Source organism: Eriocheir sinensis, chromosome 2, assembly GCF_024679095.1.
Source record: "Eriocheir sinensis breed Jianghai 21 chromosome 2, ASM2467909v1, whole genome shotgun sequence".
Lineage (NCBI taxonomy): Eukaryota > Metazoa > Arthropoda > Malacostraca > Decapoda > Varunidae > Eriocheir > Eriocheir sinensis.
Window position 1 is genome coordinate 2,199,396 of NC_066510.1, and position 23,847 is coordinate 2,223,242.

The window sequence follows — 23,847 nt, forward strand, 5'->3', positions numbered from 1 at the left end:
AAACCTGGTTTAAACAAAAAAAAAAAAACGTTTAAACAAAAAAAAAAACGTTTTTTTTTAAAACTGATATATATATATATATATATATATATATATATATATATATATATATATATATATATATATATATATATATATATATATATATATATATATATATGAAGTGCAATCAATATTTAAGCTGGCAAGCAATAACAAGAAACAATTCAAATTGTACATCCGACCAGTGAAAAGGCAGATCTGAACAGGTAGAAATCATCACCATACGAGTATTTGAAGAAAACTAAACGTTTATTTCGATATCTAAGCAGCAAGGGTGATCATAATACGGGTCATATATAAATTACAAACCTAACCTTTACAAAAAAGATTTAATATGTAAAATTAGACACAGCTGAAGATAAAAAGGAATTCTTATAGGGCTTCTTTTACATGGGATTGAGGTAACACATTTGCAAAGATTGGCTGATCTAAGGAAAAATATTTACAAATTCCCAAGTATTCAACAAGTGCCTCACTAAGCAAAGAGTAGTCGGCGGTTTTTTTCGCAGCGGTGGCGTCAAGTTCTTCCTCGAGAAAAACAGCGATGACAGGCAGAAATCCAACGAAAACCAGCACTGCGTCATGCCTCTCAATCCGCCTGGTGGGTCACAGGGGAACAAGCTTTTCGCGCTTGGCCGAGGTAAGCTTGACAACCTCTGTGAAGCGGAGAGAGCGCATATTCGAAGAATGAACGAAGTTATACACCTCGGTCAGTGTTTGAAGAGCGCTCTTCACTTCCTTGACGTCACACGCCTTCGTCAGTACTAGATTCTGCCGGTGGTTAAAGCAGTGGATTGGCTTGGCCAGGGTGTACTTCTTCATGAGTACTGCGGCACACCCTTTGAATTTTCCCATCATGGCACTTGTTCCATCGAAACCAAGTCCCCTGCACTTGGCCATGTCCAATCCGAGGTCTTCAACGGTGCGCAAAAGGAGCCAGGCTAAACCTTTACCGGTAAGGTCTTGGGCGTGCACAAAGGCAAGGAAGTCTTCCCTTATTTCCTCTTCTAAGTGCCGAATGATGGCAGTGGCCTGCACTAAAACTCACTTTCTGCTTGCATGTGAGAAATGAGGTCACAAGGATTTTTTCCTAGGCCTTTAAATCTTGCTCTATAATATTCAATATACGATTCCGTAACTTAAACACTGAAAATAAATAAATAAAATCCTGAGTTCTCCAGAAATGCAACAGAAAGGTACCAGTTTTCGTTTTGACTCTCTCAGAAAGTGGCCATTTAAGCAGATGGGGGGAGGGGGGTGGCGTCCGACCCCCCCCCCCCCTGGGTACGGCGTACTACAGCCCTGTACGAGTATATAGATTGTTAGATGAGTGCGGGACCCTGGGCACGTGCCCGTTGCGCCCTGACCCTGCGAGAGTGAAAAATTACACCAGACACCGAAAAAATTTAAATCTTACCTGAACATCCCGTCCACCTCCGCATAGTAAAGTCCAAGGAACCTATAGAGGAGGAATTTTTTAAAGTTTGGTGGACAGCGTCCTGAGCTATCTTGCAGCGACCGGCTTCGCTCCCCAGCTCTCTAGCTTTTTAAGGGTATCTTAAATACATTTAATGTTTGCTCAGTTCATGGATATTTCAAATATTTTAGTTATCCTAATATTTTTTTGGGGGGGGCCCGGGCCATCTGGCTCCCTACCCCCGTATCCGCGCCTGCATATGCCTACAGCCGACGACACATTCCGTATTATAGTTGCAGCACATTATAAGCGAGTTAGTTCTGTACCGACTATCCGCATACACTCGAGATATTCTGGGGGGTCGGAGATTTTTTTGGGGGCCCGGGCCCCCTGGGCCCCCCCTCTGTATCCGCCCCTGAGTACCAGAACCAAGGGGACCAACACATAGCTCGTAGTCGACCTTGTCAGTGCCAGTGGTAACACTGAAGTCGCCCAAGACATTGAGTGTGTCCCGAGGGGGGTGGGGGTGGGTGGGTGGGGGGCACTGGTTTAATGCGGAGTCAAGTTTGGCGTAGGTCACCTCCTTCACTTCAGTTTCACACCAGAGAGAGAGAGAGAGAGAGAGAGAGAGAGAGAGAGAGAGAGAGAGAGAGAGAGAGAGAGAGAGAGAGAGAGAGAGAGAGAGAGAGAGAGAGAGAGAGAGAGAGAGAGAGAGAGAGAGAGAGAGAGAAACTTATAAAGGCAGATGGATATTTTTTATGAATGACTATAGCGGAGAGATCTGTGAACAACTCTATAATGACTTTCCCTTGAAAAAAGAAAAAAAAAAGAATGAACACTGGTTCAGATTAGGAAGTACAAATATAACAAACACTGCTACAATACCTGTGTGACGTTCGAGTCCTCGGCCCAGCAGGCGGTTGGCACTTCTGTAAGACCGTGCGACACATATTCACAGTCCCACCTGTAACCACCAGCCCCTGGGAATAGTGGATCAGCCTCACGGTGGATGCATGGGCACTCTGCAACGGCTCTGACCTGCGTCGATAGAAAGGAATAATAATTTAATCCACCCTTAGTGGAGGTATTACATATACTGTCCTCCATACTCGACCTCCAGGTTTTCATTTGGAAAGCATTAAAATATTGTTACAATATGCTGCCTCCTTTAGTCGAAAAGTGTATTTGGTGTTAAAATGCGCGTCACGCCGATGCTGAGAAGGGTGGAACCAAGATTGAAATAAGTAGGGTCGACCGACGCGAAGCCCGTCGATGACGACACGATAATAGATCTCTCTTTCCTTTTCAGGAGCGGTTCCTCTCTCATTTTCTTTCACAATTCAGCGGTAACTATGTTATTTTTAAAAGAGGGAGTATATATATATATATATATATATATATATATATATATATATATATATATATATATATATATATATATATATATATATATATATATATATATATATATATATTAAGGCAGTCACTTAATAACAGCGACTCACCGATACTAGGAGACTTTAACCTCCCCCATATCGACTGGGCGACACTGTCGGGTACAGAAGGTGAGTCCCACAGAATGATCGAATTTCTAGAGGAAAATTATCTAAGCCAAATGGTTTCTGTACCAACTCGACAAAATAACATACTTGACCTTTTTTTTTTTTTTTTTTTTTTTTAAAGCAAAGGAGACAGTTCAAGGGCACAAAAAAAGCAAACATTAATAAAAAAAAAGCCCGCTTGTTATAGCGACCCAAGATAACCTAGTCAGTAATGTCACGGTAGGAGAACACCTCGGTTCCTGCGATCATAAACTAGTGCGCGTTGACATTAGAGCTCAAACATCGGTGACTGAAAATAAAGTAAAGGTGCCCAATTTCAAAAGAGCTAACTTCGTAGAAATCCGACGAAAACTAATAGATATGCAACTATCAGATGACGGCAATGCAGAGGACGCCTGGCTAAGCTTTAAAAATCACTTACTCAGCAGGACACATTTGTCCCCTTGTGCGAGAAGCGAATTAACACTAATAAAAGTCCACCTTGGTTTAATAGCGAAATTAAACAATCAGTCAAGGAGAGAAAATTGTCTTACAGGTTAAAGAAAGAGCAAAGCACGCCCGAAAACATTAGACTTTACAATGATGCCAGGCGACGAGTAAACAGATTAGTGCGTCAGGCAAAGCGTAGATATGAAGAAAATATTGCAGCCAACTGTAAAAATAATCCGAAATCCTTCTTCAGTTACATAAACAACAGAAAGGCGATCAGAAGTGGAATTGGACCTTTAACAAACAGCGACGGTGCACTAGTGACTGACAGCCAACACGTTGCAAACCTATTAAACAATTACTTTTCCTCGGTGTTTAATAATAACAGTCCTCCCACCACCACCAACAACACCAGTACTAATGTAAATCCCGAGCATGCATTGTCTAACTTTGAAATAAAACCCGATGAAGTCCTTAAAGCCCTCAAATCACTTAAAACAAATAAAAGTCCTGGACCTGACAAAGTATATCCAACTCTGCTGAAAGAAACAAAGAGCGAAATACTCTCCTCCCTCACAACCGTATTCAATATGTCCTTGCGACAAGGCATCGTCCCTTCGGATTGGAAAAAGGTTAACGTGACACCGATTTTTAAGAAAGGAGACAAAAAAGTACCAGGTAATTACAGGCCCATTAGTCTAACTTCGGTTGTAGGTAAGCTACTTGAGGGCATAATTAAAGACAAAATTGTGAGTTACCTTGAAAGCCACTCATTAATTGGGGACTCACAACATGGCTTCGGAAACAAAAGATCCTGCCTATCAAACCTATTAACCTTTTATAACGACCTCTTCACTGTTTATGACGTAACCAAATCACTGGACGTAGTCTATCTTGATTTCCAGAAAGCGTTTGATAAAGTCCCGCATCATAAATTACTTTACAAATTAAAGCAAATAGGTATTGACGGTCAAGTAAACCAATGGATCGCGAATTGGTTGAGCAACAGACAACAAAGAGTAGTGATTGACGGATTTACCTTAGAGTGGGCGCCTGTCACTAGTGGCGTCCCTCAGGGCTCGGTTCTTGGCCCAGTGCTCTTCATAATTTACATCAACGACGTGGATGTTGGACAAGTGCCAGGTCCTTCAAGTTGGAACGAGGAATAAGAAGTTCGAATACGAAATGCGCGGCGTTAAACTCACAAGCGTTCAATGCGTCAAGGACTTGGGGGTCAATATCGCGTCAAACCTCAAATTCTCACAGCAATGCATCGATGCAGCAAATAAAGCGAACAGAATGTTGGGCTTCATTAAAAGAAACTTTTTATTCAAGAATAAAGATGTAATACTCTCGCTCTACAACAGTTTAGTCAGACCCCACTTGGAATATGCGGTACAGTTTTGGTCTCCCCACCATGCAAAGGATATTGCTAAATTAGAAGGTGTTCAGCGTCGGGCAACGAAAATGATCCCTTCCTTGCGCAACAAATCCTGCGAAGAAAGGCTTTCTACCCTTAACATGTTCTCTCTTGAGAAACGTCGCCTCCGAGGAAAACTGATCGAATGTTTTAAAATACTTAATGGTTTCACGAATGTAGACAGATCAACATTGTTTATGATCGATGACACTTTGCGCACGAGGAACAATGGCGTAAAACTCAGATGTAGACAAGTAAATTCAGACTGCACCAAATTTTTCTTCACCAACGTTGTAGTGCGAGAATGGAATAAGCTTCCACCATCAGTGGTCCAGTATAACACGATTGACTCCTTCAAAAATAAGCTCGACCGTCACTTCCTTCAACTTAATATCAACTAGAGTAGAAATGCAACGTTTTGGAGTCTTCTGATTAATGTAAAATCACTTAGGTTTAAGGACAGACCACCAAGTCTGGACCATGGGGTCTGTGCGGTCTGATTTTCTATGTAAATCTATGTAAATCTCTCTCTCTCTCTCTCTCTCTCTTAGGCATTCAGCCTAAACAACCGCTTACAGACTCTTTGCAGAGAGCTTGACGTGGGGTTCTTCAACGCCTGGGACAATTTCTACGGACAAAGTGAGCTCTTTCACAGGGACGGATTACACCTGTCTCCCATCGGGGCAGCCAGATTCGGAAGGCTCCTCAACGACGCAGTACGTGACACCCGATCAAAAAACGACTCTCAGCCACGTCCTTTCACCCCGCCCGTGTAAATAGACACCAGACGTGTATAAGTCTCGTTACGAGACTTAAGGGGCTTTCACACATTCAAGAGTAGGGCGCCGAATTGTCACGACTTCGTACTCGTAAATACTCGCAGCTGTACTCGTAGATACTCTCGAACACTCTTTATCAACTCGTGGTAGGCGTGGCCTTGTCGTGCGGAGTCGTGGGTATGCGTGGGAGCGGCTAGAAATTTTGAACATGCTCAAAATTGAGCCGCGCAACGGTCACGACTTTTGAATGCGTAGCGGATGCGTAGCGGGGTCGTAACCACTCTCATCGACTCGTAGCTACTCGTGGCTTATCGCAACGACTCGTACCTATTCGTCGTGGGTTGACCCCATCCCGATTTGCTACGCATTGCCACGAAGTGTCAAGAGTTGGAGCGAGTTGCTACGAGTTACCACGAGTATCCACGATCTGTCGTAGCAAGTCGTGTCAAATATAGTCGCAACTCGTGGACGAGTTGCTACGAATACAATCAAGAGTCGACAAGAGTAGACCTGCGAGTAGCTACGATTAGCCAATATTAGCCAAGAGTAGCCACGCATTGTGTCCGGGAGTACTACACATTGCTACGAGTAGTCACGCATAAAGTCAAGAATTGCTACGAGTTTCCAAGAACTTGCAAGAGTCAACAAGACGCACCATGAGCTGCCACGAGTTTGCCACTGGGGGTGGGGGAGGGGGAGTTGCTATGCAGCGGCAAGATTTCACAGGCATATATATAGGCGTCCCTGACCCGCACCGCTCAACTGTGACCCACTTCGGTGACTAGCCATCATCATGTCACGGAAGTCCCAGTTGCGGCCTGCCCTGTCGGAGGATCTATTTTCATCGGAGGAAGACACGCAGCTCCATTCACCACCTATTGGCGACATACAGGCCGACAACCAACCCGACACGCAGCCAGACAGCCAACGAAACGTACTTCAAGTTCCACTTCTAGTTGAAGTATCTCCAATTTTCGGTTTATGGTTGCCATTGTTGGTGAAGATTGAAGGTAATGACGCTGGGGCTATTGCTTGTGACTATCTGGAGAATGTTCACTCTCCCCACCCTCTTTATATAGCACAGGTAGGGAGTTTTCACCTCTGTGGGTCGAACAAATGCGTAGCAAACTCTTGTAAACTCGCAGCAACTCGTAACGACTCATAGCAACTCGTGCTACTCGTGATAAATCGTCTAAACACAAGAAATTTCAGTTTAACTCGTAGGGACTCGTACTAACTCGTGTAAGCACTCGTAAAAGTTCGTAGCTATGCGTACTGAGTCTTAGCAAACTCAAAATCTAGATACATAAAATCGGGGAAGTGGATAGCAGCTGTGAGGAGGGAAAACTGGCGGCCGTCTTCTTCATCTCGACTCTGCAGTGCTCATTTTGTCAGAGGTAAATATTACAGGTAAGACTGATCAGATTATTACATGAGGTAACATTCATTTAGGTATTGCCCCGGGTCCCCTAACTTATTGTGTGGCGGGGGATTACTCTGGAATGGGATTTACATGAGCTGGCGGAGGTAAACACGCATGGCGGCGCTCAAGCAGGGGAAGAAAATAGAAAAGGAAATTCAGTGGAGGCAAAATGCACAGAGGGACGGAGCTCAGTGCTGGGTGGAGTAAATAAGTGTACGCAGGGAAGAGACCAAGAGTGCGTAGTGTAAGGTGACTTGCCGTCACCCGCCCTCACCTGTCGTCACTTGCCCTCACCTGTTTGCCTGCCAATGCTGCCTACCTGGGCATCACTGGTCAGCAACAGGAGGTCGGCCAGGCAGAGGGACAGCCAGTCAACCGACCACCCAGACAGTCAGTCAACCAACCAATCAGCCAGTCAACCAGCCAGCCAGCCAACCAATCAGCCACCCAGTCAGTCAACCAGTCAGCCATCCAGTCGGTCAGTTAGACAGACAGTCAGTTTACCAATCAGCCAGCCAATCAACCCACCAGGCAACCAGTCAACCCACCAGTCAACCAGTTAACCAGACAGCTATACCTTCAAAAGGACTGATTTTTTCGATGTATCTTAGCTTCGCAGCATTCTCAAGTGAATGCGATCTCGCGTAATCACTGAACACAAATGATGCTGAAGGTCCTGCCATTTGCCATTTTATCGATATCCTCCTCTTTGTTGGTTAAGGTTACAAACCCATCATTGTTTGAGATGATTCTTGTTGCATATATCAGATTTATTGACAGGATCTCTAGGAGTTTGAGCCGTGCGTCTTGGTTTGGCGTAGAGTGCTTTATTTTCACCCTAGCCATGATGGTAAATTTACTTTCCCTACTGCGGTCCGAGGACCAGCATGGTGACACAGCTACCTATAGAAATAATCCTATAATCAAGACTGGACAAGCCAGAACCACAGCTAAGGCAAATCTAAATGGCCACCTACAGCTGCCAGGTGCTACGTTCCCCGCCTGCTAAAAGGCGTGCAAAAGGAAATCTGACAGCTGCCCCTTCTGCTTCTGGGTCTTAGCTAACTAACTAATCTAACAAACTATACCTGCCGCGGCGCCGCCTCCTATAACCACCCGCTTATCCTAGCGGGCCCCCTCGTGGCACTGCCCTCGGGGTTCGGCTTCGTACTACGGCAGTCACTAAGGTTGGCCCATGCATACACACATTCACACTCTAAATAGGCGATGTAGTAACGCCGGCAACCGAGGGCGGACAGTCCAGTCCCTAATAGACGGCGTCCCGGTACACAAGGTTGCAATGTGTCACAAGGTGGCAGTGACACGACTTAGTCACTGACACTTGGCAAGTGAGCAGTGACGAGTGACGACCGTAGGCTGAAGCTGCAGTGAAGAGGTGGGTCTGGCAACCCTGGGGGGGGGAGATTGCTCCCACTTGCACGAGGGAGCACGGGCCTTTGCCAAAGGCGGCCCGTAGCAGGGAGCCGACAGACCGACTCTATCGGCGATCGAAATCTAGCCGACCAAGTCGGTCTGTCGACGAGGACTGGCGTGTCTCTGGCAACCCTGGGGGGGGAAAGATTGCTCCCTCTTGCACGAGGGAGCACAGGGCTTTGCCAAAGGCAGGGAGCCGACAGACCGACTCTATCGACGATCGATATCTAGCCGACCAAGTCGGTCTGTCGACGAGGACTGGCTGTCTTTGACAACCCTGGATAGGGTGGCCATTTTTATATAAGCCTGGGCCAGTGGGTTGCCAGCTACTGCCAGCCAGTACAACTTTTCACCCTGCCGGGCGCATTCTTAGGGCACCGTACTCACACCGTACTCGCACCGGCACTTGCCCTGCGCATTCCTAGGGCACCGTACTCACACCGTGAGAACACCGGGGGGAGAAATAATGACCTGGTAAAGGCCGATACGCGTCCGGCAAGAGCCGGTACGTGCAAGATGCTTGCCCGGCAGAGACACGGTAATGAAGAACATTGTACGGTGTCGGCACGGTATCTCGTGATCAAAAATTCTGCCGGGCAGCTCTCGGAAAAAAGTTATTGTCGACTGCGGCTTTTTTGGCCGCTAGGCGGTGCATGCTGGCGTGGAAAGATGTGCGCTCGTTGACCGCCGACCAGTGCCGATTTTTCCGTGGGCGTGCTGAAGTAACCCAATTCGGCGTGATTCGGAGTGTACCGGGCGTTGGTGGGACAGGGCCTTAATACAGAATAAAATACATAAAACTACATAAAACCAGTTAAGAATCAAAAATATGGTAAAAACATAAAAAAAAATAACAGGTAAATAAAACCTGCAGGAGGTTGAGAACGCCAGCCTCCGTAGAAAACCCAAAACGTCATGTCCCGGAAGGAGTGCCCTCTCCCCAGCACCAGAGAGAGAAACGCCCATCTCCGCCCCGACACCGGGGGAGGTACCGCTCTCGCAGGTCCCCCAGACTGGGGCACTCGACCAGCAAGTGTCAAACAGCCAGGGGGACCAAACAGTCATCACAGTAGGGCTGAACTCCCCGGGACATGAGGAAGCCATGTATATATCTTGTGTGACCAATCCTAAGGCGGGCCAGGACAGTCTCCTTCTTACGGCTTCTTAAATGGGAATACGACCAGGGACGCACAGCCCTGGTTGTGACTTCCCCCATATTTGTCGTGGCAATCACAGCCGCCCACCTGCGTTGCCACACCCTATGGAGTGCAGACCGCACGGTGGGATGCAAGTCCCTAATTGGAAGAGCGCACTGTGAGGGAAAGCGAGAAGCAGCGGCCCACGCCACCTCATCGGCCTCCTCATTACCACGCACAGAGACGTGGGAAGGTACCCAACAGAAGGTCACCTGATGCCCACGACTTTTTGCTAGAACTAGCCAGCTAAAAATATCTAAAACAATCGTGTGGGTGCTCTTCAAATTTTATATTGCAGACAGGGCTGCCTGTAAATCAGAGTAGACAGTAAAAATATGGACAGGCAAAGTGAAGATGGTGCGAATAGGTAAAATAATGGCAGATAGTTCTGCGGTAAAAATTGAGGCTAAGGCAGGTAAAGTTCCAGAACGGGAAAAGTCTGGAAAGACAGCTCCAAATCCAACGCCAGTATCGGATTTGGAGCCGTCGGTGTATACTGGTACAGAAGTGGCGTGACTAGCTGTGTGGGACAAGAAAATCTGTTGAGCAGTTGTCGTCGAGATTCTTGCTTTGTTAAAGGTGAAGTAGCGGCAGAAATGTGTGTTTGGGAGCTCCCACGGTGTGTTGGGGGGTACATGATTGGGAAGTATGGTAGTGAGAACAGTGCAAGCGCCTCCAGAGATTCCTGATCTTCCGCTCCTTCGACGGAGGCACCGAATCCGGCTTTAGCTTACTTCTGATTGAAAAGCTGGCTACGGTCTACGCCAGGAAGACCATACTTGAATTTTCCATCTGCCCCTCTCCCCGTGTATGGATGTGTGGCTTCTCTGTTACTACGCTAATTCATACCATTTAAAATGTTAAAAAAAACTTGAAAGAATGGTGAAGATATATGTTATATATGTTATTAAACTATTAGTCAGCTCTTCAAACATAAACTTAGGTTGGACTGATGTTTACTGATTGTATGCTGTTGTCATATCAAGCGGGAGTCAACGGCAGAGGTGGAGCCCTACAACTCCATCCTGACCACCGACGATACAATGGATATCTCCAGCTGCTCGTTCCTCCTAGATAATGAAGCTGCCTTGGATATATGCTGCAGAAACTTGGACATTGAGCGGCCCACCTACATAAACCTTAATAGACTCATTGGCCAGGCCGTGTCCTCCATCACTGCCCCTCTAAGGTGTGTGTGTGTGTGTGTGTGTGTGTGTGTGTGTGTGTGTGTGTGTGTGTGTGTGTGTGTGTGTTATACGTATGTCTTAAATGTCTAATCTGTTCCTCTTTTTACTGTTTACTCTCTGTCACATACTTTTCCCCCACTCCGCTGAACATTTATTCACGCAGTCTTCCCTCCACCAAAGTGGCTTTCAATAACTAACTTTACAAACTGACACGCATTCACTCACCCAGCGTCTTTCACTTACCCGCCACATCTCTGTCCTTCATCAGATTTAATGGCGTTCTCAACGTGGATTTGAACGAGTTTAAGACCAACCTCGTGCCGTACTATCGCATCCACTTCCCTGTGGCCACCTTAGCGCCCGTCATCTCCGCCGAAGGGGCTAACTATGAGTGGCTGACTATCGCCGACATTACCAACTTCGAACCCGCTAACCAGGTAAAATTGCTGTGGTGGCTGGCCTCTGTTTACTGGGTCACCACCTCGAACATACTAATGGACCACGCTTTGTACACAACGTCCGCATTCAGAATAGGTCTAAGATTGTTGCCTTGTGGTAGCTAAAAACGACTCTTTGCTATAAAAGGCAGGTTACTATAATGTTGAGATAATTTAGGTTGGTCAAATGTGACCCAAGATTCGGCAGGTTCAGAAATTCGAAGCCGCTTGCGACTACCAATCTCACCAAGAACGATAACGAGAAAGCTACAGGGCGTCTTAACCATATTGCTGCCAGGAAGGAGATCTTGACAGACACTCACAAGCAACGACGTAGAAGTTTGCTCATCAGTATGTTGATGAGGGACGAGACTTTTGGGCTACTCTCTCTAGACTGATATTTTCTGATGAAAAAAAAAAAAAAATCATCAGGGTGCGCTGCTGGCGGATCCCCATCACACGGTAAGACAAGTTTGTTTTCAAATAATATAATAATTATTGATGACCCTCTGAAATAGGCGTTACTGAATTATGACGTTGTTTCCTTAATGTTTTAAAGGTAATCTAATTGTTGCCTCCTAACCTTCATTTTCTTCATCATATAGTAAAAAGTTGTTTTCATTGCGGATTACAATATAGCCATTTAAGTATACTGAACAATGCGGGTCATTCTCCCACTAGTCCTACAAATTTTCCCTCTAAAAGATACGACGAGGTCAACATTAGGCACGTGGGGAGGAGCGGCCACGTAACTTGCAACGTGTGGGGCTGGATATATTTGCATGGCGTCGGAGAGCTGGCGCGCATCGGTGGAAGATTTACAGCAGAGAAGTATGTTGAAATATTGGAGGTAATGCTTCCTCAGTGCGTGCCGCCGCACTTCCTTACCCCGAGAAGATCCTTTACATGCACGACAATTGCTCGATCCACACAGCCAAAACAGTCAAGAGGTGGTTCCAAGAACAGAGCGACTATTGAGGTAGGAATAGATCGAGTCGGCGGGACAAGGCTCAGGTGCAGCAAGATAAGTTTAAAACGGCCATATTGGTCCAGTCAACAGGTCACGGCAGCACCTAGACGCTTTGCTGTGCCTACGGTTTGTTTCTCGGGATCCCGGACAATTTTCAAGGTTTAATAATCCCGGGATATTTTTGCACATCCCGGGAAATCCCGGGATGAAATTGGTACAAAAATAGGGGCAAATTTGACTGCAGGATGGTTGTGGACTTGTGGTTCTATTTATATTTATATACAGGGTGTCCCGTGAGGGATGTTTTGTGTGTGTGTGAAGGAAGGACTTACTGTTTAGGTATTCTCTTGAGTATTGTAAAGCAGCCATGGCACTCCCGTTACCCGTAACAGAGCTCGTATAATGAACACCATGTCTGCATATTCCACGTTCCTGTATGTATACGGGACGGCATTGAGATGAGCGTGACGACTTAACAAAATTACAAAAAAAAGCAGCACACTTTCCCTTTTCTATGAGATACTTAATCATTTAGTTCATTTTATAAATAAAGAATGCATACGTTTAATTTTTCTTCACTTATTTTTACTACTGTCATTAAGTACTCTTCATTTCACTGAGTATAAATGGAAACAAATGTTTTTTTTTATTTTCTATCAGCGATAATGAACTACAATTTACATTGTCATTCGCATTGGAATTCGGAAGCAGAACAAAAATAAAGTAGTAAACGAAGCATATTTTAGCTCTTATTCTTATTCCTTTTACTTTGTTGAGAAACAGAGTAAAAGTAGTTCCCTAGTCTGGAAAGTAAGGAAAGTCCCTAACTTTATAACCTAACAGGGGAGCTTCGCCCCCCTCGACCCCTTGCTAACCAAGGGGGATTGCGCTCCCCCTGGACCCATGTATGATGCGCCGGAGAATCGTGTTTTTTTTTTTTTTTTTTTTTTGATGGGGGAGCATATTTAAACTGCTCTAACCGAACTTTACATAACCTAACCTCTCGACCCCCTGCTGACCCCCCTCCCTAACATGTATGAAGCACCCGTAAAACTAGAGAAGTACAACCGTATGTGAGACCTTGGAAAGGTTGTTATTCTCGTTGGGACAATATTGGAGGCGCGTGCTTATCACAGCTTGATATGCCCACGAGGCAGCAATTAAGCGCATCGCATGTGACACGCTCGTGTCACTGTTCGAATATGGTGGATTAAAAGACAATACGTTTAGGAAACTTTCCTGAAAGTTTCGGGACTAGGGATTTTTCCCGATTTTAGGGAAATTTTGGTGGCACATATTTCAGTCAATTTGCCTTCTCACACCCCAAACCCAGATTCCCCATAGGTTCCCAGGCTCTCAATATAACGCTCTCTAGGCTGTTGAGTGTTAAGTGTACAGCACATCCCATGTGACACGCCCGTGTCACTGTTCGCATATGGTGGTATTGAAGGGCCTCGGTTTTAGGTTATTTGACGGCGCAATGTGCCTCCTGAGGGATACCAATAAAGAGGCTAAATAGTCAGCTAACACTTACCGAGAGGTGTGGTTGAATAATACTTTGAGGAGAGTAAAGAAGAGTTGAGTGTCGATGTATCTGTCCTGCCATCATGGCGCCGCGAAGAAGACTGCCAGATTGCTACGTGGCGGCTGGCAGCGATAGACCCCGCGTAGTAATACATCAGGAATATAGTCGTTTAAAATCATAAAATACAAATACTTGCGCCATTATTTATTTTTATATAGAGAAGAAAATAACGTAGAACTCGTGAAAACCGTTTTATGTCCGAAATCGTAATGATCCATGCGCGTTATGGATATTACTGGCTTAGGAACTAGTTTGTATGGTGCACCGCAGGGCAGCTATGAGGCTCAGTCTGTCTATAGAGGTGCTCGTGAAACTATAACAATGGACTTAAACAAAAATCGTGAGGCCAGCGTGGAAAAATACATCTTTTTTGACATAAACACGCCTGTCCGCTTGTCAAAACCCCGTCGTACGTGCTAGAAATGTTGTAATTACCACCATACCGTGCCCTAAATGCGCTCCCGCTACGAGCCGCTATTCCTAAGATCATTCATTTTTTTTTTTTATATGTAGTGTCTTTAATTTCATGCACATTGTTTGTATTGTTTTATCGTGATTTATATCCCTTTCTAGTCCTGATGATGACGCATGAACGAGTCGAAACGTTGAGAAATAAAGATGTTCGTGGCAACGCTGGTCCTCTCTCTCTCTCTCTCTCTCTCTCTCTCTCTCTCTCTCTCTCTCTCTCTCTCTCTCTCTCTCTCTCTCTCTCTCTCTCTCTTCTTCAGTGTTCGTTTAGGTTTATAATAAGTATAACAATGTTTTTTTTTTTTAATTATATATATATATATATATATATATATATATATATATATATATATATATATATATATATATATATATATAAAAAAACACTGATTAGAGAGAGAGAGAGAGAGAGAGAGAGAGAGAGAGAGAGAGAGAGAGAGAGAGAGAGAGAGAGAGAGAGAGAGAGAGAGAGAGAGAGAGAGAGAGAGAGTATTCAATTTTAATATTAAATCGATCGCACCTTTCAGTAATAATGTCACTGTGCCTATTGGTTATATGCCTTGCAGTTTCATATATATATATATATATATATATATATATATATATATATATATATATATATATATATATATATATATATATATATATATATATATATATATATATTGTTGATTATGACATATACATTCCTATGTTAATATCATGTTTTTTCTTAACATAGTTCTGTATTCTTTCCTTTTCTTATTATTAATTGCAATATTATTATTACGATGCCTCATCTTGAAAAATACTGATATTTTTGCAAAGAAATATATTACATCAGGAGGTACTACATCCCTTGCAGCACACTGCATCTCAGAGGCAAGAGTTTTTACAGTCTTTGCCTTCTCTAAGGCCTTCATTATGTATTCCTCTCAATACATCTCTCATTACCAATAGCTTAGAAAAAAAGTTATTAGAGGGAACAAATAACTCGGCAGATCTATCAAACAGCCGTCAAAGGGGTGTCCGCCATATTGGTCGAGTCAGGTCGGGCGGCCTGCCTCACTCTGACCTTCCCAATGGTTAATCCCCATGCCGCCTCTACCTATTAATGAGAGCGACAAAGAGCTCTTGCCTGGCAAGTCATGTGATTTAAATCTTATAGAAAGTGTATGAGGAAATATTGTGAAAGAATGGGAACCAGAAATGGAATGTTGAGAACCTCTTCCAGCACGCGAGGAGGGAGTTTGAAGTTTTGAGGGCGAAACCCAATATAATATATAATCATGTTGCCTCAGTCCCCAACGCCTCCGAAAGATCATAAATAAACAAGGAGGATGGACCAAATATTGACTGAGCTGCGATTTAGTGATAAATAGTATTAGATCATATTTTCTAGGGCTGAGAGCTAGAAGGGTCAATGTCAAAAAATGGCCGATTATAGATAAGCACACCATTGAACTAGAAATTTATCCGTCTATCGGTGCTATAATGGCCAATGTCATCCACGCGTCCAGGGAGCTACACTAGCGTTCTATTCTTAGCCAAAGTCGAGTGACAAATGAAAAATATTCAAGCTAGAAAGGCCAATATAGCGATTGGCCCTTCTTGCATTCACTTACTAGAACCACAGAGGGCCAGGTGAGTGGCCAATGCCAACTTCAGCTTTTCTTGCACGCTATGCTGTTTATAACGCATGTAGGTATTAAACTTTAGAAATACTATTTATAACCATTGTTTCTGTTACTAATGTGGTTGTATGACTTATTACTGTCCATAGCAAAATCAGTAGTTGTTATGTCTGTAATATCAGTGAATGTACGTTAGAGCACATCAGAACTTTGAAAGCTGAAACATGAATTTACGCGCTAGCCACAGTCCCCTGACAGCTCGCATCTCGGTCTCCCACCTGGAGGAAAGTGATACAGATGATTCTGTTGTTGATAAAGACTACAAACCGTCTTCAAATTAATCTGATGAAGAAGAAGAATCCTTCCTAGGTAATAAAATATTATTCTTAAGTTATATAGCTTGAGTTTTTAGACTCAGATATTACCATTTTTTTACGATTACGTTAAATACTAATGAATCTTATGGATAGTTAATATTAGTCTGAGAATGGTATTATCTTCATTATTTTTTTGCTGACTTTCTTTTCTTTCTTTCATAAAAGATGATGTACCAGCAACAGGAAGACATCGGAGTAGAAAACGGATAAGGCAACTCACACTGTGAAAAAAAACTGTTTGTCAAACGAAGAAGGCGAGAGGAGAAGAATATGTTTCCACCACAGGAAAATTGGTGAAAGGTCAACCTATGAGAAGCCCATGCCGAGACAGCTGTCGGAGAAGGTGCTATGAGAAGTTTAAAGAAGAGGATCGAAGGATGATATACCAAGAATACAGAAATGCGACACCAGAAATACAAAATTAAATCCTTAGTGGTTTGATTATTGAAGAAAATAAGAAAAGTCAGAGGTTGCGATGCAACGAAGGTGAAAGCCGAAGAAAATTTTCAAGGCACTACTTTCTTAAAGAAGCAATATCTGAAAAAGAAGTGTGCCAAAAGATGTTTCTATCTACTTTTGGTATTACTCTAAAAAAAGCTAGAACTGTTGCAGAGATGCGGCAGTCTGAAAGTGGCATTGTAGCACCGGATGGAAGAGGGAAACATGGGAAACAGAAACAAATATCCCCCAAATCACTCGAGATGATTAAAAAGCGTATCATCAAGTTCCCAGCCTGGAGAAGTCATTATGCTAGGGCAGACTCAGAAAAAAAAGTATTTGAATCCAGACCTCACAATAGCTCAGACGTATCGATTGTACAAAGAATACTGCCATGAAAACAATTTACCACCAGAAAAAGAATCAATGTACAGAAAAATCTTCAATGAAGACTTCAATCTGTCCTTCCATCACCCAGCCCAGGACTCTTGTGAAAAATGTGACACTTTTAAGGCATCCCTAATGACTGCTGGTGAGGATGAAAAATATCGCATTGAAGAAGAGAAAGCAAAACATCATGAACTGGCAGAGATGACTTACAATGAAGAAAAAAGCTGATAAAGAGTTTGCTGCTAAAAACAGAGGAATTGTTACTGCATCCTTTGACCTCCAGAAAGTATTACCGTGCCCAATGCTGCAGACAGGAATCGTTTACTACAAGAGACAGCTTGCAGTATATAACTTAACAATTTTTGCAACAAGTGTGGATGGAAATAAAGCACACTGCATGATATGGGATGAAACAATTGCAAGAAGAGGAGGCCAAGAAATAGGTTCATGTGTAATGAAATGGTTAATTGGCCTGGCAGACGACATGAAGGACATTAGACTCGTGACTCGTGACTCGTGTGGTGGCCAAAATTTTTATTTTTATTTTTTTTACGTTGATGCCTATTGCGCCAGTAGGCATGGGGCAGTGGGGCCTGCCCAAGGCTTCTTCTTTTTTTGGGTGGGGGCTGATGGTCGCCCAGCCAGCGCTGGCGGTGGAGTGTTTATTAGTGGCGCCATCTATTGGCTCTCCCCTGCCCCTCGACTCGTTCTTGATTCGCTTGGCGGCTTCATCAGTCGTCCGGTTGATGTGGGTCTTCAGGACAGCATGTGGGTAGTTTTAAGCCACTCGGCGGTGACTGAAAAATCCGAGTGGTAGCGTGAGGATTCGAACCCGCGTCGTCCACCACGCGGCGAATGTGGGTCCAGTACGCTATCACTTCGGCCACCGCCTACCCTAATAGGAACCATTTATTTGCAGCCATGCTTATGCATGTTTCCATGAGTAAGGGGATAAAAATAACACATTCCTTCTTAGAACCTGACCATACACACATGGAAGCAGACACCATACATGCCTTGAGAGAAAAATATAAGAAATCAACTGCAAATATTGAGGTGCCAAGGGACTGGAGCACAACCATCAGAGCAATCCATAGAAAAAATAAGTTGCAAGTGACTGAAATGCAAACAGCAGATTTCTTGAATTTTAAAAGTTTGTATATGTGTGTTGACCCTCTGGTGAATCTCTATAAGGCTACACATGGACAACGAGTAAACTGGATGAAAATTAAGAAGATGGAATACAATCCAAATGAAATTGGCCAGATTATGTGTTGGACATCCTTTTGCCAAAATGCAACAGCAATAGGTTCACCTAACATCACCAAATGTGGGGTACAAACTTGGCGGAGGGACTGTTTTTTGGGCGCCATTAAAGGTAATGGGCTAAAGAGTAGCTTAACCGGATATTTTGTTTTTATTTATTAATGATCCACGAGACATCCTAGAGTTAAATCAGAGCATGTGCTTATCTTTGTATTCATTCATACACACACTGGTAATATTTCTGTGGGGTCTGATTCACTTATTAGAGTGAAATTCTATTGTGATAAACAGTCACAAATTCGTGTCACTAGTAAAAATGAAACTAGTAATTTAAGTTTTGCCACCATGAAATATACACAAATAGATAAATATGAAAGCTCACGAAGTCACAATAAGTGACATCACCTGCTTTGCGCAGTAAAAATATGCTATTTTAGGTATATGACACCCACAATATGGCAGGCTGCTGCTGCCTCGGCCACAGATTATTGCCAGATTGTCATACTCAGCCGCTTATATTTCCCGACTTCCTGCCCCAAAACTGTCTTCTGGGCTCCAATAACGAAACTAATTTATAGTTATCGTTAAAAGAGTAAGATCCTGATGTTTCTTGGCAATAGTTAGGCGTCAGAAACCGTTAAATACTATGCTCTGAGTACGACAATCTGGCAACGGTGGCTATACGTATTTTCATATTATTGTTCTGTTGTTTATTGAATGTTGTGTTCAAGAAAAAGAATACTCATAATTTTAGTTAGTTTTTGGTTATAAGGATTCTTTACGAAATACAAGTATAACATTACCTTCTTTTACTTAGGAAACGTCCTGAATCCTGGATCGGCTACGGTGATGTTAGGTGCGCCTATTAGATTTGAGAAGGAAGGGAAAAGGAAGACCACCAAACTGGATTCTCCCACAGCTTGAAGGAGGACCAAGAAAAATTCTACCCAAAAATTTGAAGGACTTGATGGATCTCCTTCCGCTTATTTCTGCAGGAAGCAGACATTTTTACAGAAGCCTGCAGGCAGCATAAGAGGCTTCAGATGATGGTGATCCCGGTGTGTGAGAGTTATGTCTAATGTCATAATGATTATGGGTCATTACTTTTTTCTTGAACACAAGGCAACAATTTTTTCAGTTTTTATTTATTTTGATTAATCTACAATATAGGGAAAAGACTTGTGTTTGTTAATTAATCAATCTTGTTATTTTTTTCTTTTCTTTAGCCATTGATTCATGATATTTTCTTTAATTCCAAACAAGAGTATCATTGATATTGTATTAGATATACTAAAAAACTATAGATAGCTTATGTTCAAAATGTTGTCAAAAAAGGGTTATCGTCTCCTTATATGCAATCAAAATTGTTTTTTTACAGAATTTGCGGAAAATAGAAATTTTAAAGTTTGGACTCATATTTTTTCTTTGGAATGCAAAACAATAATACAATGCTTTGAATAGGAAATGAAAGGTAATAATGTAAGCAATAATCAAAAATAAAATCTTTCGTTTGCTGCAATTACCTGATTTTTAATAGGTAAAGGATACAATATTTCAAACGCGTTTTTTCTCAAAACATTGATTTGTGACATTGGCCCTTTTAGTTCTCAGCCCCTGTTTTTAAGTTCATCCTTGTATGGTAATAAACATTTAACAGATATGTTGTTACTGACTCAGAGAGAGAGAGAGAGAGAGAGAGAGAGAGAGAGAGAGAGAGACTCACCATGCATTTTTCAGGCCCGACCGGCCTTTTTTTTTACCGCCGCGATACTCCACATTCCCGGACGTATTTTACCCTCACAGATATATTGTACCCCAATAAATTTGGTATCAATGGCTTCATAAAAACTACAACATGCGCAAACAGAAAGAGGAAAATAAACAATACAAGCTCGTTTCCAGTCTCCATATAGAGCATTGTAGACAATAAATCCTAAGTACCAACTCTTCCCCACTCGCTAGCTCGAAATTTTGTGTACCAACTTTTTTAGCCGAATATATGTTTCGAAGCAGAATTTAGTGAGGATTCTTATGGTATTCCCGAGTTACACCGAGAAAACTGTATGTTTTCCTCTCCCGTCAAAGTAGGCTAACAACTAAAAATCGCTTAAAGCTCGTCATCTACGCTCCTTAGAAAGGTTGCCACATGTTACCATTAAGAAACTTATCCCAACAAATGACGCTCCCAAATTTGACGCACTTTCACCGAAAATTTAATTTTTAATCAATTTTTAAAACTTTTATGACGCGTTTTGCGTCATCCTGCGCCAGGACCTTTTATCCTTGATGACGCGAAACGTGTCATTGTGCGCAAGAGGGTTAAGACGGGGACGAGGAGGGGCGGGGAAGGCAGGTTGGCGAAGAGTGAGGTGGCTATGGACGATGCATTGGTAAAAAAAATGAAAAGATTAGAAAAACAGAGCCCAGCTCAAGTGTTGAAGTGACAACGTCTGTGACCGTACATGGCCTGCTGCTTGGTGTACCGGGGTGACCGATGACGTGGTGCCCACAGACGTCAACGCGGCCATCGCAAAGATCAAGGAAACCCAATACATTCAATTCTTGGAGTTGTGTCCACATGCTTCAAGGTAAGCAGCGACCCCCAACACCTTTGTTGTGCCGTAGTATTTCCTTTCACAATGTCCATGACAGAACTCGCCCGTGTCGTCGCCCAGGTGAAAACGGCTCCTCCTTCCTGCGAGAACGGGCGAGGACCGAAATTGCCCACCTACCAAGAGGGAGAGGACATCAACAACTACCTCGTCCGCTTTGAAATGGTGGCTGAACTTCTGCGGATCGACAAGGACAGCTACGCCGCAAGGTTGGGTTGTCTCCTCACGGGTAAGGCCACTGAACTCTATACTTCCCTGTCAGCTGACAAAACCGAAGATTACGCTCTCTTGAAGAAAGCTCTCCTCACGGGGTTCAGTAAGACGGCGGACAAATACCGTCAAGACTTCCGTCACGCCAGGATTAGAGTTGGGGAGAACTACCAGCAGTTCTCTATCCACCTGACCTGGTTGTTCCGGGCGTGGTTGGAAGCCTCTGACGTCCCCTGCACTTATGAAGAGCTCCGGGAGTTTATGCTCCTTGACCAGTTTCTGACCAATTTTACCCAAGACTTGAGGATCTTCATCAAGGAGCGCCGGCCGAAAGACCTTCCCGACCCAGCGAGACTTGCCGACGACTGGTCGTCTGCCCGCAACGCCTACCCGAAAGCTTCCTCTCCAAGTTCCCGAGACTCCTCAAAGGCTGCTTCGCCCACGAAATCTTCAGAGTCCTCTCAAGGAGGCGACTCCTTCTAGACTTCTGCCCAGCCCGGCTCTGCAACCGTGAAGTGTCACCAATGCGGAGAGGAAGGCCATATCCGCCCACGCTGCCCAAAGAATCCCCGCGCCTTCAAAGATGTCGAACCTGCTAAACCATCTTTTTTTTTTTTTTTTCACGTCTTGGTCTATTGCGCCGGTAGGCTTCTTCCCGGTGGATCCTGGATTCCTGATCGTCGGTTCAAGGCTTCCTCCCGGTGGGCCCTGATGGTCGGCCCAGCCCGTTCTGGCGCAGGCGAGTGTTTATAGTGGCGCCATCTTGCATTGGCTCATGCTGCCCTCCCGGAGTTCATCTTTAATCCTAGAATCTAGAGTCCGGGTTGATAGGTGGTCTTCTGGACAGCATGTGGGTAGTTTTAAGCCACTCGGCGGCGGCTGAAAAATCCCAGCTTGGTGGCACCGATCGGGGATTGAACTCGCGTCCTCCTGAACCCTGGCCGTCACGCTATCCGTTCAGCCACCGCCTCCCCAGTCATATCAGGTAGGCTTTTGCCTTAGTGACAGAAGTGTCCCGAAGTTTTCCGTTTCGGGCACTGTTAACGGGTCTTGGAGCTCCAACATCATCAGGGATGCTGGCTGTTCCTGTGTGATTGTCTCTGAAGATGTACTACCTGATGTAGATGTTGAGAGTTGCCCAAAGGCCTCCCTTGCTGACTACCTAGGACGAGTGGACAAGTTTCCCGTGGTGAGGTGCCACTTAAGCTGTCCCTACTTCACCGGTTGGACTGAGGTGGTACGAGCTCCTATGAAGTTTGTTGGGGCCCTCATCGGAAAAGTCCCTGGGTAAGGGATCCCCATGACCCTGACTCTTCTCAATCTCCATCTGATTCTTTCAGTGCATTCTCATCTTCAAAGTTGCAGCGAGGGACTTCTACTCTTCGTGTTCCGACGTCCCCTGAAGCCATCCGGGTACACGCAGCTACCACCCGTGCTGGTAGGTTGAAGAGGCTTCATCCGCTCGTCCTGCCGGAACTTCAACCTCTCTCAGTTACCCCTCAGGAGTTCGCGCAGCTTCAAGCCTCATGTGCTTCCTTAGCAGCAATACGGCAGAAAGCCTCATCTGGACACGTCGACAAAGGAACAGGTCATCCTTCCAGTACCTGTATCTCAACGGGCTTCTCTACAGGAAGTGCCTCACCTCCCAGCGTTCCAACAAGGTAGGACAACATTGTCTAGTTGTGCCAAGTGTTTCCCGTCAGATCATCCTCTTCGCGGCCCATGAGAGTCCCTTGGCTGGACATTTCTCTCGTCATAAGATGGAGATGAAGATCTTTCAACATTTCTTCTGGCCAGGTATAGGAGCAGACATCCGTGCTTACTGTCGCTCCTGTGATAAGTGCCAACGGATGTCGGGGAGAGGTCGTGTACGTCCTGTCTCCCTCCAACCCTTACCTGTCGTTACACAACGACTTCCCCGAGTCGCCATCGACCTCGTTGGACCCTTGTCTCCACCAGCTACGGAAGGACTTCTTGTCAGCCCCGTTCCCGTAGTGGAGGAGCCATCACCTGACGCCAGCTCCACTGAACTTCCCAGCGATGAACCACTTATGAACTACCGGGATGTACTCTCCGCCCCGTCTAGCTGTACGGTAACGATTCAGCAGAACATCGTCCGGGCGTTGAGATGGGCCTTGGGTAACACGGGTAACAACCGTCGAGCAGCGGCGGAGGCACGGGCCCCCCGGGCAGGCGCCCTGTAGCAACCCGTAACAGTACACGGGCGAGCAACCGACCAGTCGACTTGACTGCAGCTGGGGAGCCCAAAGCGAGGATGACCAAGCGGGTCAACCTCGCCGCCGCAGAAGGGCCACCCGGCTGCTCACCCACGGAGGGCTGGCGTGCCACTGCCCGGGGGTGGGAGGGATCGAAGTCTATATATATACCAAGTCAAGTCACTCTGCTTCAAAACTGCGACCGGTACGCGCAGGGGGCGGTTTGGGGGCGGAGCAGCGGGATGACGTCACTTGAAGCTAAAAAAAAAAAATACCCGCCAGTTCAGGGGTGACTAAAGTTGCGGCCGTGTGTGCACTTTGAATGTGCATGCTTGCTTTCTTTCACAGCGCGTTCAGGCAAGCCACTGATGAAAAA

The 23,847-nt window shown here is 44.7% G+C and overlaps 1 protein-coding gene across 1 annotated transcript in view; it reads right to left on the bottom strand.

Annotated features, from left to right (window-relative positions):
* The window catches only part of LOC126998487 (leucine-rich repeat-containing protein 15-like), a 55,125-nt gene that overhangs the window by 21,551 nt on the left and 9,727 nt on the right, over nt 1-23,847 (bottom strand). The window contains exon 2 of the mRNA XM_050860224.1: nt 2,345-2,497. Coding sequence (XP_050716181.1) covers nt 2,345-2,497 — 153 coding nt within the window. The remainder of the gene's footprint in view (nt 1-2,344; nt 2,498-23,847) is intronic.